We start from the raw sequence: 20,277 nt of genomic DNA on the forward strand, positions 1-20,277 counted from the left end.
GTGTCATGAATGTGTAATTTATTATGTGTCCTGGAGTTCACAGGTTAACTTAAAACTGCTGGTTACTTGCTCATTTCACAGGCCTTCTGTATCTCATCTTTCTTTGGTGAAATACGTAACAGTTGGCCAAAAAAAACTGTAAAAGGTGTTAACATCCAGCATATTTTGTCAGCTCTGAACATATAATTATTTGTAACTCAAGCATGCACTTTCATGCACAGGTGTTCAACTTGTGGTAAAACGCTGTAACCTGATTTGCATCTATAGTGGTCTGCAGTCCCATATATACAGTACATACTAGCAAATCTTACAATGGCATAAAGAGTGTTTTATATGCTGCCACGATTCTGGGTAATGAAATGTTCATGACATATTCCTGTCTTACGGGATACGGGCTAGTATATACCACATTTGTGATACCTGTCTACTTCACATTACAAGACTATTTAATTCATGTGTACTGCAGGCAATTTAAAAACACACAACATGGAAACATGAAAATGCATTCAAACACAGGCCTAAAAGAGAGTAAATACTTTAAAATGAAAACACGGATCAGATTACAGCAAACTATGACAGCGAGTGAGCAGGGGAGTTGTGTTCAGCAGATGGCAGATTTAATCACTGAACGATCCATTCTTTGTTTAATGACTCCAAAAACTAGCCACCCTTGAAAGTATTTGTAATAAAAAAATAATCTTTACTTTTATTGGGCATTCAAGATAATCCTGAGTGCAGTGAGGCGCGCTTTTTATTGAGAGAAAAAATAATACACAAGCAAAGCCAGCTTTGCTTTACAAATGGATAGGTAAAGAGATGAAGGACAGATCATGCAGCAAGAATGTACTTTAGCTATTGATCTCTGAATGTTACTATTGTTAGATGGTCCAACACCAGGATAAATATTTTGAATGATCTAAAACGATCTCTGATATTAGACCTTATATCATTATATGAATTGACTGAATGTTCAAAATGATTTATATAAAGAAGTCTTTCAATATAGGCGATACTTAAGATTTAATAATCATTACTATAGCAATTAGAATATAGGAAATTACTATATTAATTTCTTAATTTCTGCTCATACCTGAAGAAGGCTTCGCAGCCAAAAACATTACCTTTTCTCTCTTCTCTTTTCAGCATGGAATAATACCTATTACTAGTTCCTTTGCAGACTACGCATGCTGACACAGCTACCCAGCTGAACTATTAATTTCTTAATATGCTTGACAGAAATTTACTCTTCTGAACCTGCTCAATTTAGCAAATCTAATGTATCACCAGAAAAGCTGTTCCTTCAACACTTAAAAATGTGTTTTTGATATTTTCAAGGAGATTCAAATTTGACCATTTTAAATGAAGTGTGAAGTACAAAGATTCTATGTGAACATCTGATGTGAAGAGGCTACTAAACAGTAATTATGTTTTTAATATTAACGCTTGATGATGGTAATCCCAGAGACACTGACTAACGACATTTCTGCAATAAGTCACGCTACCTCCAAGCCTGCAGGAGAAAATAATGAGCAGAATTCAGAAGTCAGAGGTAAACTGGCACTGCGTGCTTTAAATACAGCACCAGGAATATGCGTGGGTATCAGACCACGATAATCCAGGGAAGATTAAAATATACCAATTACACTGAGAAGGACTGTGGAAGAAAGCTTGAGCCACAGCACAAGCTAAAACCCCAGATTCACGAGAGCAATGGGAGGGTAACGTGATTTCAGGAAAATTACGGGGCTCATTAGGGTTATTGACTTTTTTTCCTAGATGCAAAAGAATAAAAATTCAAGCAAATACACAACACTAAAGGTGCGAATGAAGATTTATAGTTTTGTCTGTAAAACAAAACAGTCAATTCAAGCTCCAGACAGGGCATCATCTCCCTCCTGTAAATTATCACCATAAATTAGAATGCAGTAGACTGATTTTGATTAAATCCAAGAAATAAAACAATAAGGATTCAAATGGACAAATTCCTGCTCAACCTGCCTTCACCTCTGCTTCTCTTTTGTAAAATATTTAATTAAACTCTGCACCTGTAACAACATACTATTAATCTTAAAACCGAGTCTGGCAAGCACCCTTTTTTTAACTATGCAATAACTTGTTCTTTGTTTTGTTGCGCACGTTTGCCGATGCGCTTTAAAAATGGAAAAAAAAAAAAGCCCTCTGAACTGTTGCTTTAGCCCTCTGGTGTCAGAGAAGAGGCCAGGGAGGACAGTGTAAAGACCTTTCACTGGACCAGAGGCCTCCAATGCTGGAGCAGCTGTAGAGAAAGCACAGGGGGGTGGCGGAGGAGAAAAAAAAACTAGCAATCTGCAGTCCAGTAATGAATTTTGATGTGCCTCCTTGTGAAACACTGAGCACCACGGATAGAGAGAGGGGTTACCTGATTAATCAAAACGTTAAAGGGACTTCAAAAGGCTGGAGCAGGGATGGGTGGCCTGTCTGAGGACCGCACTGATCTCCTGGCTCAACAGTCCTGAGCATTTTCATTAAGGGGGATTGAGCGACTGTGCTCCAGAAACACTTCATCAAATGTAGTGTTTTACTTAGTGATTAGCCGGACAGCCTTTGAGAGAGCCTCCGAAAATCCCTCCGGAATCTGCTCATTCCAATAAACACTTAATGAGCATCGGGGTTGACAGAGGGGAGATTTAGACCAATTTTTCAAGAGGTGGTGGCAGCGGCAGAGGGGAGGGGTGTGGGGTTATTTACTGTTATACTCAATCTCCACTTCACAACAATCAGCTGTGGCTTTTCCAGCCTCTTTTCTGCACCATGAGGAAGAAAAGGTCAGCTGCCAATCACTCTTATTTTCACTCTTTTTTTCACAGCCTTCTTTCCTCCAAGTCTAACACATTCCAAAGGCTTGTCTTGTACCGAAAAACATCAAAATAACACCATATTCAGTCTGCTGAGGAGTGAGAAACCCTGCTGGGAGACAGGCAGTGGCTGGAGCATCTTTGCACGCGGTTCTGCAACTCTCCAAACATCTTGCAGCATCTTCTTGTTCTAATAAGATTGTAATCCACACAAGCTGTCAATTGATACAAGGGGCCTTATAAGGAAGGGAAAAAAAAACTAAAAATATAAGTTAAGAAGTGATTTTAAAATGCAATATGGTGCTAATAGAAGAATAACTGAACTTACACAGTTTTGGGGGAGGGAGATCTTTTAGTTTTTGCTTCATTAATTACAGTACATGAGTAATTTGAGCACATTTAGAAATCCTTCCAGGTTTTACACTATGGATAGACGCAAGATCCAAAAGCACATTATCAGACAAAATAAATCCCTACTCAATGGCATCAAGGTAAGAAAAGCTATCAATTTCTTAAAGCACTGCATGAGTCAATGAAACACCAAACATCTCACCAGTCTTTGAGGGGTGGAATCTGATATAACCCATAAGAGGCTCCAAAGACAACAGTAAAAAGAAAATACAAGTAATCGTTTGTTGTTTGTGGACTGATCACATGATTACTATTATTTGAGTGAACAGTACGCTATCATGTCACATGCTGTTAGCGTAAGTGTGTACAAAACCGGGGAGGAGTTAGCTCTGGTATGACCTCCAATAGCAGAATAACCTTGTTGCGCTGGTGCAGATGGCACAACAACACTGTAAATGAAACACTAAACACGATTACTTTATTACCTAGACAACAAAACACAGAGCATTTTCGCATACTGAAAGTGGATGGAGTCTTGCTGTGGCTGCTGTCCTTACTCCACTATTGAGCTAATGAGCAATTAATGATATTCTCGGTGATGTGCTGGAGAGTAACTAATCAAACAGGTCATAGTACTCTACAGCTGTAGCTGTACTCTATGCTATAGATATATACTGTATAAGGTACGTGTGCCATGAGTGGCACTCAGACTAATTTTGAGCAACGAGCTATGAAAGTATAATAAGCCATGAAGAATCTAATTTGAAAAAAAGAACTATGCTTAACTGCCTTGACAGTCTCTAAATGATGCTATTTAGAGGTAGTCAAAGCAATGAAGGGGGCTAACGAATACAGTTAATTGATGTAGAAAGGAAATCTCGCAATGACAATGATCACATTTTTCACAGCTGAGTGGAGTCACTTTGGACAAAATGTCGAATCCTAAGAAAGCAAAGTTAGAGGTTTGCTCATTTCAACCCTCTTGAAGAGGCAAACAGGGAGTTGTTCAACATAAAGACTGTGATATTTGTGCACTGTGCTGTGAGAGTGTTCTTAGTTGCACCTCAAATGACTTGCACTTCAAGGATGAGGTGGACAGGCTGAGTCAATCCAGCAGACTTCAGCGAGGTACAGAAATCAAAGCAGTGCCTTACTCACTACTGAGGGTAATTACCACCTCACACAATCTGTTCCCAAACATGGAAAGCCATTAACAGACGGGAAATATATTAAAAGAGTATCTGCTCAGTTGTTCGGATGTTATGTTTGATGGTTTGTCCAATAAAAACTGTCTCCAGAATTAAAGATTTACCTCTGTCTGCTATATCAGTGGAGAGATGCAAAAGCAAAATGGCAGAAAACGTTAACAAATGCAACAATTAAAAGCAAAAATGGTTTGTGGATATAAATGATGTATTGTGGTTAGCAGCTCATGATAGATACAGGGACTCACTATATATTCTATAAGAGCTAAGCTGATTAAAGCCTATTCAAGGGACAACAGCTGCAGAAGATATAGAAAAGATTTCAGTTCCTCTGTCCTCCAAATCATTAACAAATCAGGAAAATATTTTCTTCCCCAGTGACAAATGGAAAACTGCTGAAAAACTGCTGTTGTCAGAAAACAAGGGATTTGTAAAGGTTATTGTAGATCACAGTGATCAGTCCATTGTAAATATTTACTGTATCATTCAAATGGAAAATCTTTATGCTATGGTTCATAATTCTGATCTGATTCATGATTCTGATTAACGTGACGACTAAAGTGGTGCGGATGGTAAATTTTCTTGTTGCTCAATCCTGTTGCCTACAATCTCTGTAGATGGATACAAGTGTATCCAATTGATGGATACAAGATAGTGTACAAGATAGTGTATACAAGAACATTATGCTTCACAGCAATCTGTGGAAAGATTTTAGTATGTTTTGTGGACTGTCAAATATAGGCATTTGTATGCAAGAGCCTTATTCAGTTCTGCTCTTGAACCTCACCATGTCCTTGTAAAGAGTTTGCATAGGCCTTCTCTTCATTACAACATGAAAAACTTGACAAATGAACAGTGCTGATGTACAATCCCATCTATACACAACACCCTGGTTGTCAGCTAGTATTCCAAGACTTTCATGAGTAATTATGAGTAATTATGGTGACAAAAACTAATAAACATCTTGAAAACAAGACAATATAAGGTACCAAGAATGGTACCTTGTTCTCCCTTGTTCTTGCACTAAACAGAAAGGGAATGAGTGACAAAGAGAGGCACTAACAGCTGCCATGAACTAAGCAGCAATTACCTTTTCCCGTCGAGCAAAGTAAGGTAATTTTACACAAGACCTTTGCTATGTATAATGTTAGTTGTAAAGCAAAGGGACAGTCATACAAAGAAAGACACAGACCTTACAGTGCAGAAGGATTTGAAGCAGTTTGGTAATTAAGCTTGGTTTACTGGCCAGAGTCAGTAAACATGCACATGTGACACAAGCTGATGTTCTCCAGTGCCCTCAGTGTATCCCAACGCCTCCTTTGTCAGCACGGTCGCTGAGAGGAGATACTCACATCTCTGGCTTTCCCATAGAAGGCCTCCTGAAATGCCGCCTCCAGCGAGCCGATGAAGAACACTGGGTGACAGTCGCCGTATCTTCAACACAAACACAGGGCAAGTCTGTCAGCACTTGCATGAAGCCACAAAAAAGGATATGCTTTCGCCATAGGTTAGAGAGGCATCAGTGCAGACTGGCTCAGGTATCAGCACACTAAACAAGCTGCTTCAGTAACGCTAGTAAATCGAACACACCACTACTTCTGTGTATTCTGTAGCTGTTCAAGGCAAAGAATATTTAATGGTTACATCTGACAAAAAATGAAAAGCATCAGAAATCAGAACTTAATGAAAAGTCCATGTGTAATGAATTTAGCTAAATGATGACTGAAGACTTATTTTTAATTGGTTTTGAAAAAAAACAACTAGAAACAAAATGCTCATGGTACTGCACCTGAAATAATATGAAGACATTTTAATTAATTAGCTTTCCACCATCATCTCACTACCAAGGGAAAGAGAACTGTTCAAGTCTGACCTTCTCATTCCAATAGAAAATCTTTAACATGCATTGTCCTCCAAACCCATTGCAAGTCAAAATGGTTATTTTTGCTTTATGTTCAAGCAATTTGTATTAGTGTAATAAGATTAACATGAATAAGTACCGTACGTTTTTTGGATAATTTCATCCGTGAACATAAGTAAACAAAGTGATCATAAGTACTTTGCAATACTAAGTCAACTTCAAAGTGAATAAGTCAGTATTTACACATCCCTTTTGAAGCAACAACTGTATGAAATCTACTGAGCTCAAAAGACTTTTTGCAATATCATTTGTGATGCGTTGCCAAGTCTTTCCTGCCATCACGTCTTGCCTGTTCTTGGGGTATTCTTCAGTTATTTTCTTCTTCATGTAAAATGTCTTTCAATTGGCCGAAGATTAAACACTTTTTCTCTCCATTCTTGCACCAGCCATGTTATGCTGCACAGTGAAGCACAACCCAATATATATATATAAATAAGTGTTTTGTTCATTTTGCTTAAATCTTTAGTGGCATTGTCAATAAGATAAGTTTGCTAGTTCCAAAACTATTTGAAAGCCATCCTGGCTGATCTTTGCACTTCCAAGCCAATTCAAACCTCCGTTTACTATTAACTGAGTTTACTGTTGTTGGTGTTGATGAGAGGTTTACATCTTGCAGCATATAGATTCACAAGTCCCCGGCTTCTACGAAATGTGGATTTTGATATCTTTACCCCTGGACTCAATTTCACTGACATTTGGTTTAAGCATTTTCCTTGATAGCTCAAATAATTTTTCTGTCACCAAATGCAGATGTCATTCTTGACAGACTCTGTCAGGGCTCATTGATAATTACACCTGTAGTTTATTACTTCTTAATTTTATTCAACTGGTATGTCCAATTTCTGTGCTATGGTTCTAAATACGTTTCTTTTCTATAAGCTTAAAAATTACCTGCTTTTTATTAACAGAAGTGTCTTTGGTTTTCATTTCGACTACAATGTCAAAGCTATACAGGCTGACAGCATGTTCAGAGCTCTTTCATGAGCCTAGTTATCCATCAAAAACAAACACCTAACCAAAGAGAGACACCTGCTAGCCAACTGTCTGAGTACTTTTGGTGTTTCAAAATAATGGGGATCAACACTATCAGTTGGTTTAACTAAAAACAAGGATAAAACTGAACTGACATTATTAAAAAGTAAAATACTTCACAGTTGTACTTCTCAGTCATGTTTTTCACGAGAAAAGAATATTATTTGAGTTGACAATGAAAATCCCAGTAAAGTCTTCACTGGAACTCTAATACTTCTGGAGGGCACTGTAGTATGATATATGCAACAACAATTCCAGCTTTCAGTTACCATTTCGTAGCTGTACTACATTTTTTTACTTATATTTAATTCTATCCATTATAGCAAATGTCTATAGTTGTCTAAAAAAAAAATCCCAGTTCCGTTTCTCTTATTATTTACTTTCCAGAGACCTTTTTACTCACAAAGACTACTCTCTACAGTAAAGAGAAGCAAAACTGGGTATTTTTTATATTCCTAAAATGTACAGTATTAAACACCTGTACATGCAATTAACAAGCAAAGATAAATTCTGCAAAGATAAATTCCACACCAGAAAAGTAAAAAGACAAAATGGTGTGGTTTTTCATCCTTCTTTTTCTTTTTTAATTGTGGAATTTTCTGCTTTTTTCCTTTACAGCTTGCATGTGGACATACATGTACATACAGCTCCCCACTCTAACCTCATCTGTACATGAAGCCAAATAAATACTAAAAGAGCTCTTCAATGATCTGTTCCCTGAAATTCTGTCAGCTCACCTTGTTGAAAATTCAGCAGTAAACTGCAGTAAGGCATCTCCTTCACTCTCAGCATTTTCTGGCACTGAAACAGAGGAGGAATTAAAATTTGAACAGGTGAAAGTTTACAATTCCACAGCATGGCTTAACTAAACACTTCAAGTGAGTTGCTGTTAGGCAGGAACCTGAAGAAGCAATAACTCAATAAACCCAAAACAATCCCACCTCAGACTTCTTCAAATTGACAGCAGAAAAGAAACCTGGAGAATACATTGGTTATAAGCAGGCAGAGGATATTGCTCTCAAACATAAAGAGATTTATCCCAAATGTAAAAGTGATCTCAGTAAAGCTTTGAAGTGTTTTCGTGTTTTATGCCCTGCAAGTAGTACAGCAATTCTTTCTGTTTGAGACCAACACAGACGTGACTATTTTTTTTTAATAGGCATATGAACTGCAGTAATACTGAGCCTTTCTTAAGTAGAAAACAGTTAAGTCGTGTTTCAAGTAACGCATAGGCATAGCTACTGAAGATACTAACAGAGTAGATGAAAACAAAATGGAGTTAAAACTCTTATACATTAACTGCCTGAATGTTTCTGTTGATGTAAGGTTGAAGAGTTTATGGTGTGATTAAATATTAAGATAAGTGGATACCGACCAGTCTTCCTTAATCTCACATAAATGCAGATTAGTGAGAGACAGGATAGTGAGAACAGGATTTAAATCAAGTATATGGTAAAACAATATAAAAACAGGCAGCAAGTATTCTGTTGAGCTGCTACAAGAAGTAGACAAAAATTGGAAACACCAATGTAAAGTCACTTAACAGGGCATTGGGCTCCCATGTGTAGCTAACAGTCTACCAGTGTCTGGAATTCTGCAGCAAGAATATCGCACCATTATTCCATGAAAAGGTCCATCAAAGCCAGCAGGTATATCACCCTGCAAATCACAACTGGCAACCCACTGAAACTAAGCAGGTGTGTGCCTGTCCCTAAAATGGGAGGACTATATATTAAAAGGGCTGTGTTTCCTATATGGTTCACCCAATATAGATGTAAATACCCTTGAATTAACGCTGACATTCTGCACTTTAACTTCATAGTCATTGTTGCATTTCAAATCTGCTGGAGAACAGAGCCAAAACATCACTCATTACCCTTAAATATCGATTAGGATTGAGTGTGCTTTCTGAGACAATGACTTCACACACACCTTGCCAGGAAAATGCATCCCAAAATATCATGGAACCACGAGAACCCTTCACAGCTGGCAATCATGCACTGCAAGCCAACTATTGATCTGTACCAGTTTTGATGAAACCAGTTGCTTGTGCCCCAGGTTAAAATGTGCAGTTAACTGATCTGCAGGTGTTCACCAGTTTTGTCTTGAATTTTGAATTCAGAATCCTGGAGTATGAGCTTCTGCCCACTGTTGCCCTGTGCAGAAGATGGTTTTCCCTCCTAGGTCCATACCGACATAACCTTAGACATTGCTGCTCATGAAACATCAGCAAATTTCCAATTTTTTCCCACTACCTGTACTTTGTTAGTAATTTATATCCTTGGCCATGCAAAAGAACATCATCTGAGGCAAAATGAAAAAAAGTCACATAGAAAATGAGACAACACACAACGACACCACTGGTGTCTTTCCCATTATCCCTTTTTATAGACAGAGCACTTACTCATGGGAGATTTCCGACAACTCGAAGTCCCCATCCCAAACATCTCAGCTTCATCCACTCCAAATTCTGAGGCATCTTCAAAATCATCCCCCTCGCTGTCACTCACCATATGAACATCTGTGCACTGTTCAAAAGCACAGAAAGATGTTAGGCAGACTTGGCAGCTCTTTCCTTCCGCCATGTCAGGAGAGGGAGGAGGGAGCTTCTGTCATAAGGCAATGCAACCCTTCCAACAAAGGAAAAGCTGTAGTTTCCTGCACCCCACCATGTTCGTCATGTAGGAAATTAGGAGGTAGTGCATGCAAGACTGAAAACAGAAAGCAGTTCTTTGCAAAAAGGGTGGTGGATGTCTGGGACAGGTTGCCAGCTTTGATGAATCACCTGGATGAGTTCCTTGGATCAATTATCTGCTTATAACAATGAATGAGATGGATCGAAAGGCCTGCTTTTTATGTTATTAACAGTACAACCAAAGGCAAACCAAATACTGGTAATTGGGTCCTTGTGGTGATGTACTGTACTGCTAATTAGGAAGCCAAATTCAAACATTGCCAGTTCACTTTCTCCTCAGGAGAAAGCTTTAGCAATGCAATACTGATTTTTCCAATTTTTTCCCCAAGAAATATCAATAGACTTGATTCCTGATAGTCATTTTGGAAAAAGATTTGCATTACTCCTAAGTACCTGATCAACCCAAAGCTAGAATAAAGCATACAGAAGAACAGTCTTGAGTCTTGAGGCTATGAAAAGCGAAATATTAATGGCTTACCAGTAAAATAAAAAAAACTATGTCTGAACCACAGGGTGGTTCAGTGGGAAACCAGGGGGAAAGTCCTGTAAAAAAATTAACTCATTTCTTCATGTTAGTCTTCACATAATCAGTGTTCTTTACAAAAACATATGTAATAATGACTAGGTTGATATGCATGTTTTTACATACATAAAAAATAAATTAATTTTTCATTTGCATTCTGTGTAAGAATATTACTGTTGTTTTTAAAAGGCTATGGTGACTATATGAACTTACACCCACAGGAGTCCACACCCACTGTTTAAAAGAGGATTCCTGGCTGTCTACAAATTTTTCAATTTTAATCATAAGCTTCCAGATAGAAGATAATCTCAGAAAGATTCCAAACTACTTACTAATGAGAGGTTAGACTTGTCAACAATGATCAGCTTACTACACAATTGACACTCTAAGCACCAACTGTTGTCATTGACTACTTGTCGAGTATATCTTTGTGACCATAAAAATATTTTGCTGTGACACCTGGATTCAAGGAATATAACAGAAATAGTATGACACCACCTCATTTTTATTTTATGCTTTGGGTGGAATATATTAAAATAACAGCATCCTTTTAAAACGTCCCACAAATCATGGTCTCTCGAAGCGCACACAGTGTGTACAGTGGACAAGAGCACCATGGGAGTGATAGGAGCGCCTGGCTCACCTCTTCAGACTGCTCCCTGGTGTTGGTGGGAGAGGACCTCCGACACACAATCAGGTGGTGGCAGGGGTAGGTGATGCCTGCTGCTGCCAATGTCATCTGCAACGAGAAGTAACAGTCTTCTTTCAGAGAGAAGGACAGAGGCTTTGGTTGGCCACTGTGAAATGCCAGGTCAATGCCCTTTATGTTCTGAATGATCTATAAACACATTCACAAAAAAACAACAGGCAGCAAGGGTCAACTTCACATTTTATGTGGCAGGGAGTGGAACTTGGCAACCTGGTTCAAAATCAAGTGGCAACCTGCTAAATTAAAAAGGATGGAGGAAGTATTCTTATAACACCACCACATTCTCTGACCAAGAATTACATATTCACCAGCTGTCAGACAAACTGGAAATCAGGGATCTTTAAGATTGGGAAAAACTCCCAATAAGGAATTTTTATATTGGTCACCCAATATGGTGACCAATATGGTTAGGTCATCATAGATCATTTTTTATGACTAGGAAGACTTTTACCCTGTGAATTAATTAAGCAGGTAATTCTACTAATGGTCCATGATGCCTTGTATTCATTTTTTCCCCTAAATGACCTCTGAACTACTTAATTCAGCAAACCGCTGCCTAATTTTTCAAATTCCATTAGAATTTGATTTAAGGTGCCCTTTGGAAAAATAAGTAGCTCACAGGGAATGGCTAGAAAGGTGTCTGGTCCGTTGCACTGTAATATAATATTAAACTGCAAAGCCACTGCAAATAAAAGATAATAAAAAAGGCAAGAGAGGTTTAATATTAATCAAACTCTTTAACATAAAACATTTTCTTGTAATTCATTGCTAAACCACTTCTTCAGGGGTCCACTAAGTTTTATTTCAACGTGTACCCAGCAACACAGTGAACAAACTACTGAGTAAATCTTTCAAAAGGTTCTCAAACTTTCTCTGAAAAGGGAGGTAAATCAATCTGGTTGCTGTCAAAGCCAGCGGGTACCATGAAAGCCTGTTCTGACAGGGCCATGTAGGTTTGTTTTTTTTTTCCCTTAATAATAATAACCTTCATTTCAAAACTGCATTTTGTGTTTACTTGTGTTATCTTTGTCTAATATTTCAATTTGTTTGATGATCTGAAACATTTCAGTGTGACAAACATGCAAAAAAATAAGAAATCAGTAAGGGGGCAAACACTTTTTTACACCACTGTATAAGCCAGGTAAAGACGCACACAAAGAAAAGAGATGATTCACAAGAGAAGCAAACAATCTAAGTAAAAACCGCTCAGAGCTAGCCCATCTCAAATACTATCCCCATAAATGTTTCAAAGGAGAATAAACAAAAATGACATGTAAAAATTACTTCATGTTTAAAATCGTATTCAGTCACTCATGTGCAGAGTCTTGGCACAGAAACATATGCATGACCAGTCAGAGGAAGTTTACAGTTTTTATATTTGTTTTCTCTATCTACTGTACAAGCATCAGTCTACTGATTGCGTATAATGTCATGACACACAAGGATCAGCTATTACATGTCTGTTTTTTTCTTGAGCAAAGAAGATTGAGAGGGGACATGAAAAGTATTTCAAATCCTTAAAGTCACTGACAAAATTAACCCTTCAGATTTCTTCAGAATCAACAGTGAAACGCGAACCAGAAGACAAGTGAAACTATGTGGAGGTCCATTTAAAACAGAGAACAGGAGGCATTTCTTTACCCAAAGGAATGGGGAGTATGGAACAAGCCACCTGGTCATGGTGTAGAACCCAAAACCCTGGACCCTTTCAAGAAAATGCTGGATGAAATCCATCCACTAACTACGAGCAAAATGGGCCAAACAGCCTCCTTCCTTTTGTCATCTTGCTTTACGCCCCTGTTACCTTTTTGGATCTTCTCAGTTTTGTGTTAAGTTTTGTGTCGACCAAACTGCTTGTTTAAACATGGTGCTATCTGTGAAAAGACAGTGCCATTTCTCTTAATCAAGAGCCATCGCCAACACACAAAGACATTCACTTGTTTATTGATCATTTCAAATATAATGCAACCAGATTTGAAGTGTGGATCTTCAGATCTATGATCTCAGCATGCTAATGGCCAGTGGGGCACTAGAGCTAGAGAACACTTGCTTCAAGGAGTGATCACCTCTATTTCAGAAGATGTCTTGATGTGTTTGGACCTTCAACACAACCACGAGCTTTTAATTCCTAAACGGAATCAGAAGGTCTTCAGAAAAAAATAACTCTTACATGACTATAAAAAACACCCCCCCCCCACCTTGTTTTCTTTAATTTCAGTTATAATGCTCAAGAGGCCTTTTCTCCTGTCTAGATAGGCCAATGTACCTGTGGGAAGGACCTGAAGCACCTGCTTCGTTTTAGTCTGGCCTGCTAATTAGCAGACAAAACAGATCTGAAATGTCACTCTGCAGGCGCACTGAAGGGACTCATTAAAAATAGACACCCCACTCATCCACAGTGCAATTCTCACTGTGCCAAGAGCTCTTTCAGCTAAACGTGTGCTTCTCTTCTCATCCACCAACTCTTAAGTGTATCTAGATGAAGCTGGTACAATTCTGACTATAAATACCTTGTGTGACAGGTAGAAGTGTGAACAGGTTCCTCAGGTGAGAATTTTAAGTTCTATATAAAAAGGTCTAGGATCAGCTACAGGAGTGCTGTGTCTGTATTAGCACCACAAGCCATGCTGTGGACACCATGAAAATGGATCTTTCATAGAAAGTAGCACTGCAATACATACCCTAAAGGAACAAGTAATAGGTTTATTCCATGCTGAAAAAAAGAAGAAAGAGAACACAACGTTTTGGCCGTGGAGCCTTCTTCTTCATTTTCTCCATTCATTGGAAGTTTCATTTCACACCTCTTTGCACCCATTCTGACTTCACACGTCTTGATTGGCCTCTCTTTCTGTCCCCTACTCCCGCCTCTCACTCCTGCTCCCTCCCAACCTTTGTTCTCCTGCTACTTTAAAAAAAAAAAAAAGACACCTGATGAAGAAGGCTCCACGGCCGAAACGTTGTGTTCTCTTTCTTCTTTTTTTCAGCATGGAATAAACCTATTACTTGTTCCTTTGCAGCCTACGCATGCTGACGCAGCTACCCACCTGAAACACATACCCTTAATATTACTTTAAATCTGTCATACTTACTAGAGAGTATTAAAACACAGCAACTCCAGAGTTTAGCAGGATGGTTTCACACACAGTTATTGAAACACTGCAATTCCACAAATTTTGGGATACTGTCCTACATACTGTACCATGATGGGTTTTGACAACACAAGGCTGCTGTTACTATCTCAAATGCAGAGAAAAATGTCTTTATCAAATCAATGGTGAGTTTCCTAGACAATGCAATGAGTGTTTCAATTCCATATTGTTTCTTGACATTCATTCAAGACAAATGTTGAGATTCCTTAGAACAGCAGTAATCTGCTCTATAAATAAACACTGTGAAGACAATCAACGGCATTAGTCACTCCGTCGTCTCACTCCAGCTCAAAAACTAGAACTGAAAGTATGTACAGTTTGGGCAAATGTGAGTAACTGTTGGTGTCTCTGCAAATTTGTTTCTCACACAGTAGTTTGCTACAACAATCATATTCTAACAGCTCTGCCAAATGAACAGGGTTCAGATAATCAGTGTGCCATCTGCTATACACAGTTAATCTGCAGTTATAGGGACTACAACAATGCACTGTTATTCCCAGTCCTCTAGCAAATATTCAGGGTTTTGATTGTTCCAAGTTATAAAAAATATCATTTGTCTGCCATGGAAGAAAAAAAAAGCCAAAACTCATTTGAGGTTCAATAACACAAAAGCATTTTTTACAGAAACCAGGCAAGACTTTGTTATAACAAAAACCTTGTTTGTTATTAGGCTCTGAGGATTGAGTCTCTAAAAATGAAGCCGCTGTGATTTAGAGTTTGATGAAGCAATGTAAGAGCATCGAAGACAGCCCACCATGGCTGCACTGCACAATACACAACCAGATACATCCTGAGACAAAACCAGCTCAACACAACAGAGAGTGTGCACATCCTGGCATGGTTTTTTTCAGTCATCTTTGCATTCATGATAAAGAATCATAATCAAGCAGGAGGGATAGCCAATGATTGTATGGGTTATAAAATCAAACTTTGTGAAAGCATAACGAGGGTGGAACAGTACTGCAGTGGTTAGCACTGCTGGGTCCCTGGGTTAAATTCCTGGAGTACTACCTGTGTAGAGCTTTTATGTTCGCCCCATGCTTGTGTGGGAAATATACGTGGAAAATGCTATTTTCTGCATATACCCCTAGGGTTAAGATTAAACTAATAGTTCTGTCTATAGTAAGGTATGTGTTTTTCCCCAGTGGTTGGAAGGGAGAACTTCCAGACTCTTGCCTTTCGGATGCTGAATTCCAGACTCTTGCCCAGTCCCTGTCTCTACACTAACACTCAAGCTCACTGAGACAGCCCCATCCACACACTGTACTGCACTGGCTGCACACAGAGCTCACCCAATGTGGGGGAGAGGGGTGACAGCTTGTCAAAGAGCACCTTGCAGCACTTTGAATATATTCCACTTATATAAGGTTGCATAGGAATCACTATGCAAGAAAAAGAACCTTGGGAGACCTTATATAATACAATAAATGCAAATATAAAAGCATTTAAAATAATACACTCTCCTACGTTATCCATACTAACTACTGCACCAAAAAAGTAACTAAACACATACTGTATAAGTGCATAAAATGGCTAAAAGTATTATGATTAAAAATTTTTTTGAAAAGGACATTTATTAGTCTAGTTCAAGTAGGTAGCTGCATCAGGATGCGTAGGCTGCAAAGGAACAAGTTAAGGTTTATTCGATGCTGAAAAGAGACACAAAGTTTCAGCTATGGAGCCTTCTTCAGGTGAGCATTTATTAGCATAGCTCCAGCCTATGATGTTTCTTGTCAATGGATCATTTCTGCCTGCGTGACCACAGAGGGTGGCTGTCCTTCTTACTGTGAAGTTAAGAGAACTGCAATGCTATTTTTATATTTCGAGGTTAGAAAAAAATCAGAATTGATGAGTGCATTTCAAACCACAATGAAAGTAATATGTACAGTAACGTGTAAAACCTCCAATTGTGATGCATCACACAATAGACTAAATATCCAGGTACGCGCAGCACTATATTCTGCAATTCACAACGAGGCAACAAAACTTCTGGTGAGTTGAAGCAGCGCTATGACATTAGAAACAAACAGGCTTGTGAATTCATCTCTTTTAATCCAATGGCAATACTGCTCTCAAGTTCGAGATGGTTTTGGCTGACAAATACAACTTACTTGTTCACTCTGCATGCAGATTATGTTGGAACATTTCTGAAGTGATATGTCTGCTGCGCATCTGTACATCACATTACATTAGTCCTTACAGTGACTAGTGAGTATGAAGGGCCGATTCACATTGCAATTCGTGTGAACTCTTGTTCTCGCACATAGCAACATGGCAACTATACAGTGCTTTCACAATGTTCACGATTTTGTGCATAATTCAGAATCCGTAAAATCAAAATATTTTGAATGATGTATGTAATTTATGCTGAAAAAAACAAGACATGAAACAGCTTAAAAACTACAGAGTTTTTACTACAAAATCCGTAAACTCCCTTGTTCCCTTTGCATGAAAAAAATTAAACGTATTATTTCTGCTCAACAGTTCATCACACTCTTCAGAGCCAGCTAATTCGGAGGACAACAGAACACCTAACACATCAACCACAGATGTCCTAACAGGGGATAATGTTGCAACACAAAGGGCAAGAGGTTTTGAATGAACGTAATGTCAGCTTTTCATTGTCGATCTTGCTGGTTTTCACATCACAGCGAAATGGTTGCCCGACACCATCAGGCTTGACAGACAACAGAGGAACACTAGCATCGATTGCAGCCTCCATCTTCATAGCAGACTGATGAACACGAAAATAAAGATAGATTCAGTTTCCGAAAGTTTGGATGCAGTGTGATGGCTATTGTTGGGACTGGAACAGAAGCCAGAAAGAATCAGAGTTTCTTTTCTCTCTATCCCGCTCCAACGGTTGCCAAGCCTGAGGAGACACTAATTGCAGCACTGCCTCCCTGCAGAGTGAGAAAGAACAATGACCTGTCTCTGGGCACTGCAGCTCCATTGTAGATCACCACAGAGATACAGGCCAGACTGAAGTTGTAAGGTAAGGAAAGAGAAAGAACAGCCAATGTTTCTATTTCATTACAGCCGTGGCATTCCCAGAACAAAGAATACATCCCTCAAGACTCTTTCTGATGACAAGATAGTATTTATTAGTGTTTCAAATCTGATTAAAACCCATCCTAAACACCAAGTATTTCCCAATTACATTGGCATTCAGCTGAATTGTACTGAGGAAGAACACTTGCAGTGTTAAATCACTTTCTATCTCACTCCTTATCAAATCAAACACAGAAGCAAAACAATGAAGAAAACCTATTTTTTCCCCACTCAGTTGTATGACATGCCATAAACTCTAGTTTATGGACAATGTTTCTGTTTTTCATCCAGCATTTATATACTGTACGCTGGCCAACAATCAAGGAACCTGCCATAACAATTCCTAGATTTCAATTCCACTGGAAAATGTCAGAACCAAAGTACATGGAGTTCAATCCTACACACCCTCATTACAACCTTACCTGAAGCCAATCAAGGGAGAGGAATGAGCAGGGTAAGGATAACTATAATCCAGGCCTTTAAACGCATTCAATGACACTAATTATCCAAATGACTAATATATGCCACAGTTCAATTTGTGCAACTATACGAAATCAGTTCATATCAGAACTTCAAATCACTCAGAATCATGGACAACATTGTAAACGATGGATTTTTTCAATTTAATAATGATTTATATGTACATTTAAATTAATGTAATGAAAGTTTGGGAATTTAAGAATTAAGGTTTTTAATTAAAACTTTAGGAAAAAGTTTCTGAAGAAATGAAAAGATTTTACTAGTAACAAGTAGCTATAGTACATTTTGATATCTTAAAACTTAAAGCTGTGTTTCAGCAATAAATTGTTTTCTTAAAACAATTTTTGGAGAATGTCATGTATGGAAAAAAGCACAATTAAGGAGAGCTCTTGCATGCTCTCACAAATTTGCACAACAAAATAGAAGTCAGAGATAATGTCTATTATCAACACCAACCACTTCCAACACAAATCATAAAGCACCATAAAGCACCCTCAACACTGCAAATTTAATTTAATCAGTTCTAACTTTTGTAAGAGCACAATCCTATACAGGAAAGTTCACACCCTAACTACAGCACTTACTAATATCATAATATAACTTACTCCTGTTATTTCCTACATTCATATTTTACTGTTTTATCATATTGCATGAAAAGGATCACATTCAGTAGATAAATGTAAAACCAGCTGATTTTGAAGATCAGTTTTGCTTCAGTTTTCTCAGGAATCTATGGCACACTGAGCATCCAGGGTTTGTCTGCAAGACCTTTATGCCCATCTGGAGAAGTACTTGTGCTGCCTGCTGTTCAAACTCGGGAAAGGCACCTGCCACATGAGAGTGACCTGACTGGCCTCCACCCTGACCTGTGTGGATGGGCTCTGATTAGTGCTGTGTATTTTACACTTCCATCCCGAGCCCTGTTAATTGTCCTTTGGAAGGAAGCAGATGCAGTCGCCTGGGCTCCCTGCTGAGAGAGTGGTGGCACGGCAGGTTTTCAGCATGCCTGGACTGGCCTTCCTGATCTACCAGGGATAAAAAGACTCTCCTGGTCAGGGCCTGTGGAGCAGAGAAGCTAGCTAAAACAGAAACCGTTCTGTATAAAAGTGGAGGAGAGAAACAAAGATAATAATAGTAGATGTCTTATTTATATGTCCAATAAAGAGCACCATTGGTCCTGAGAGATTAAACCAACTGGGAGTAGGTTTTTTTAAAAAAAACATTTTTGCATTGAAACTTTTACTAACAATAAATTGTTCCAAATATTGTTACAGACGTACAGAAAATCCAAAGAATAGAATGGAAAAAAGCTATCCAAATTACACAGACATCACTGTTTTTTATGCATTTCGTAACAAAGTGCACAAAAGTGAAGAGCAGCTATAACGTTATACACATGATTTTGGAATTAAGAGGTTTTACCTACCTGTCACTTTACAAGTGGGAGGTTTTAAAAGCACAGCACGTAAGATATGACGAGACAAAAGAAAAGTTCCAAAATCCCAATAAAGCCCATTAAAAAGACTTAAAATCTACTTTTATCACAACTTCACAGCAGTCCTGAATGCTTAATCAATGACCATCTGCACTGTTGCCATCAGGTCAAGCCATGTCTCCTGAAAGTGACATGCTCCAGAAAGGATCTGCAGGTATTTAATGTGAGAATCGACATGCTGAAGTATGTGCACCCCTGCCTATAAACTCTTTCTTGAAAGCCCCTAATAAGTGTATATCAGTTTATCACTTCCCTTCTCAAGGAGAGGACAGATTAGGCTCTGAAAAAAGTTCAGCTCAGATCAAAGCCTGACCTTCGCTTCTCCAGGCCTCCTAAAGACAAGTGGGGCTTCCCAGCGCTTTCGTCAGATTGGCTCAGCAGCAGAGGAGGTTAACCTCGGTGACCTATCCGCTCTGCCACTCACAAAAGACAGCACCTCTTTTTCTGGATTCTTTTAATTAACACTTGCATTCAGGAAAAAGGCTGCGGTGATGCAGAAAAGAGCTTTCTCTCTTTTATTTTGGAAGTGGCAGTGTTTGGATTGGGTGTCTGGCTGTGAGCGTGAGATAATTACTGCTGACAGCTGTATTGAAGGCACCCATCCCATCACCTTGGTTCTGTGCCTCTTGGCTGGGGGCGCAACAGCACAGGCACAAAAAAATTAGTCCCACCCAAAACACCTGTTAAGCCTATTCAGGTTGCTCTGTGTGTTTAAAGATATGTCACTCCTGATTAGGCTCACAGGCCATTCACGTATCAACTTAACATTCAGCACCGAAGACTGTATTCCCGTGTAATTGCAAACATGGTGGCAAGCTATTCTCTTTAATTC

The 20,277-nt window shown here is 38.7% G+C and overlaps 1 protein-coding gene across 1 annotated transcript in view; it reads right to left on the reverse strand.

Moving 5' to 3' along the window:
- Positions 1 to 20,277, reverse strand: part of faf1 (Fas (TNFRSF6) associated factor 1) — a 151,436-nt gene that overhangs the window by 45,700 nt on the left and 85,459 nt on the right. Inside the window, exons 9-12 of the mRNA XM_088927333.1 lie at positions 11,205 to 11,300; positions 9,748 to 9,871; positions 8,081 to 8,144; positions 5,743 to 5,824 (exon numbers count right to left, since the gene is read on the reverse strand). Of these exons, the coding sequence (XP_088783459.1) occupies positions 5,743 to 5,824; positions 8,081 to 8,144; positions 9,748 to 9,871; positions 11,205 to 11,300 (366 nt within the window). The remainder of the gene's footprint in view (positions 1 to 5,742; positions 5,825 to 8,080; positions 8,145 to 9,747; positions 9,872 to 11,204; positions 11,301 to 20,277) is intronic.

This window comes from Atractosteus spatula, chromosome 11 (assembly GCF_055471065.1).
Source record: "Atractosteus spatula isolate fAtrSpa1 chromosome 11, fAtrSpa1.hap1, whole genome shotgun sequence".
In the NCBI taxonomy this organism is placed as follows: domain Eukaryota; kingdom Metazoa; phylum Chordata; class Actinopteri; order Semionotiformes; family Lepisosteidae; genus Atractosteus; species Atractosteus spatula.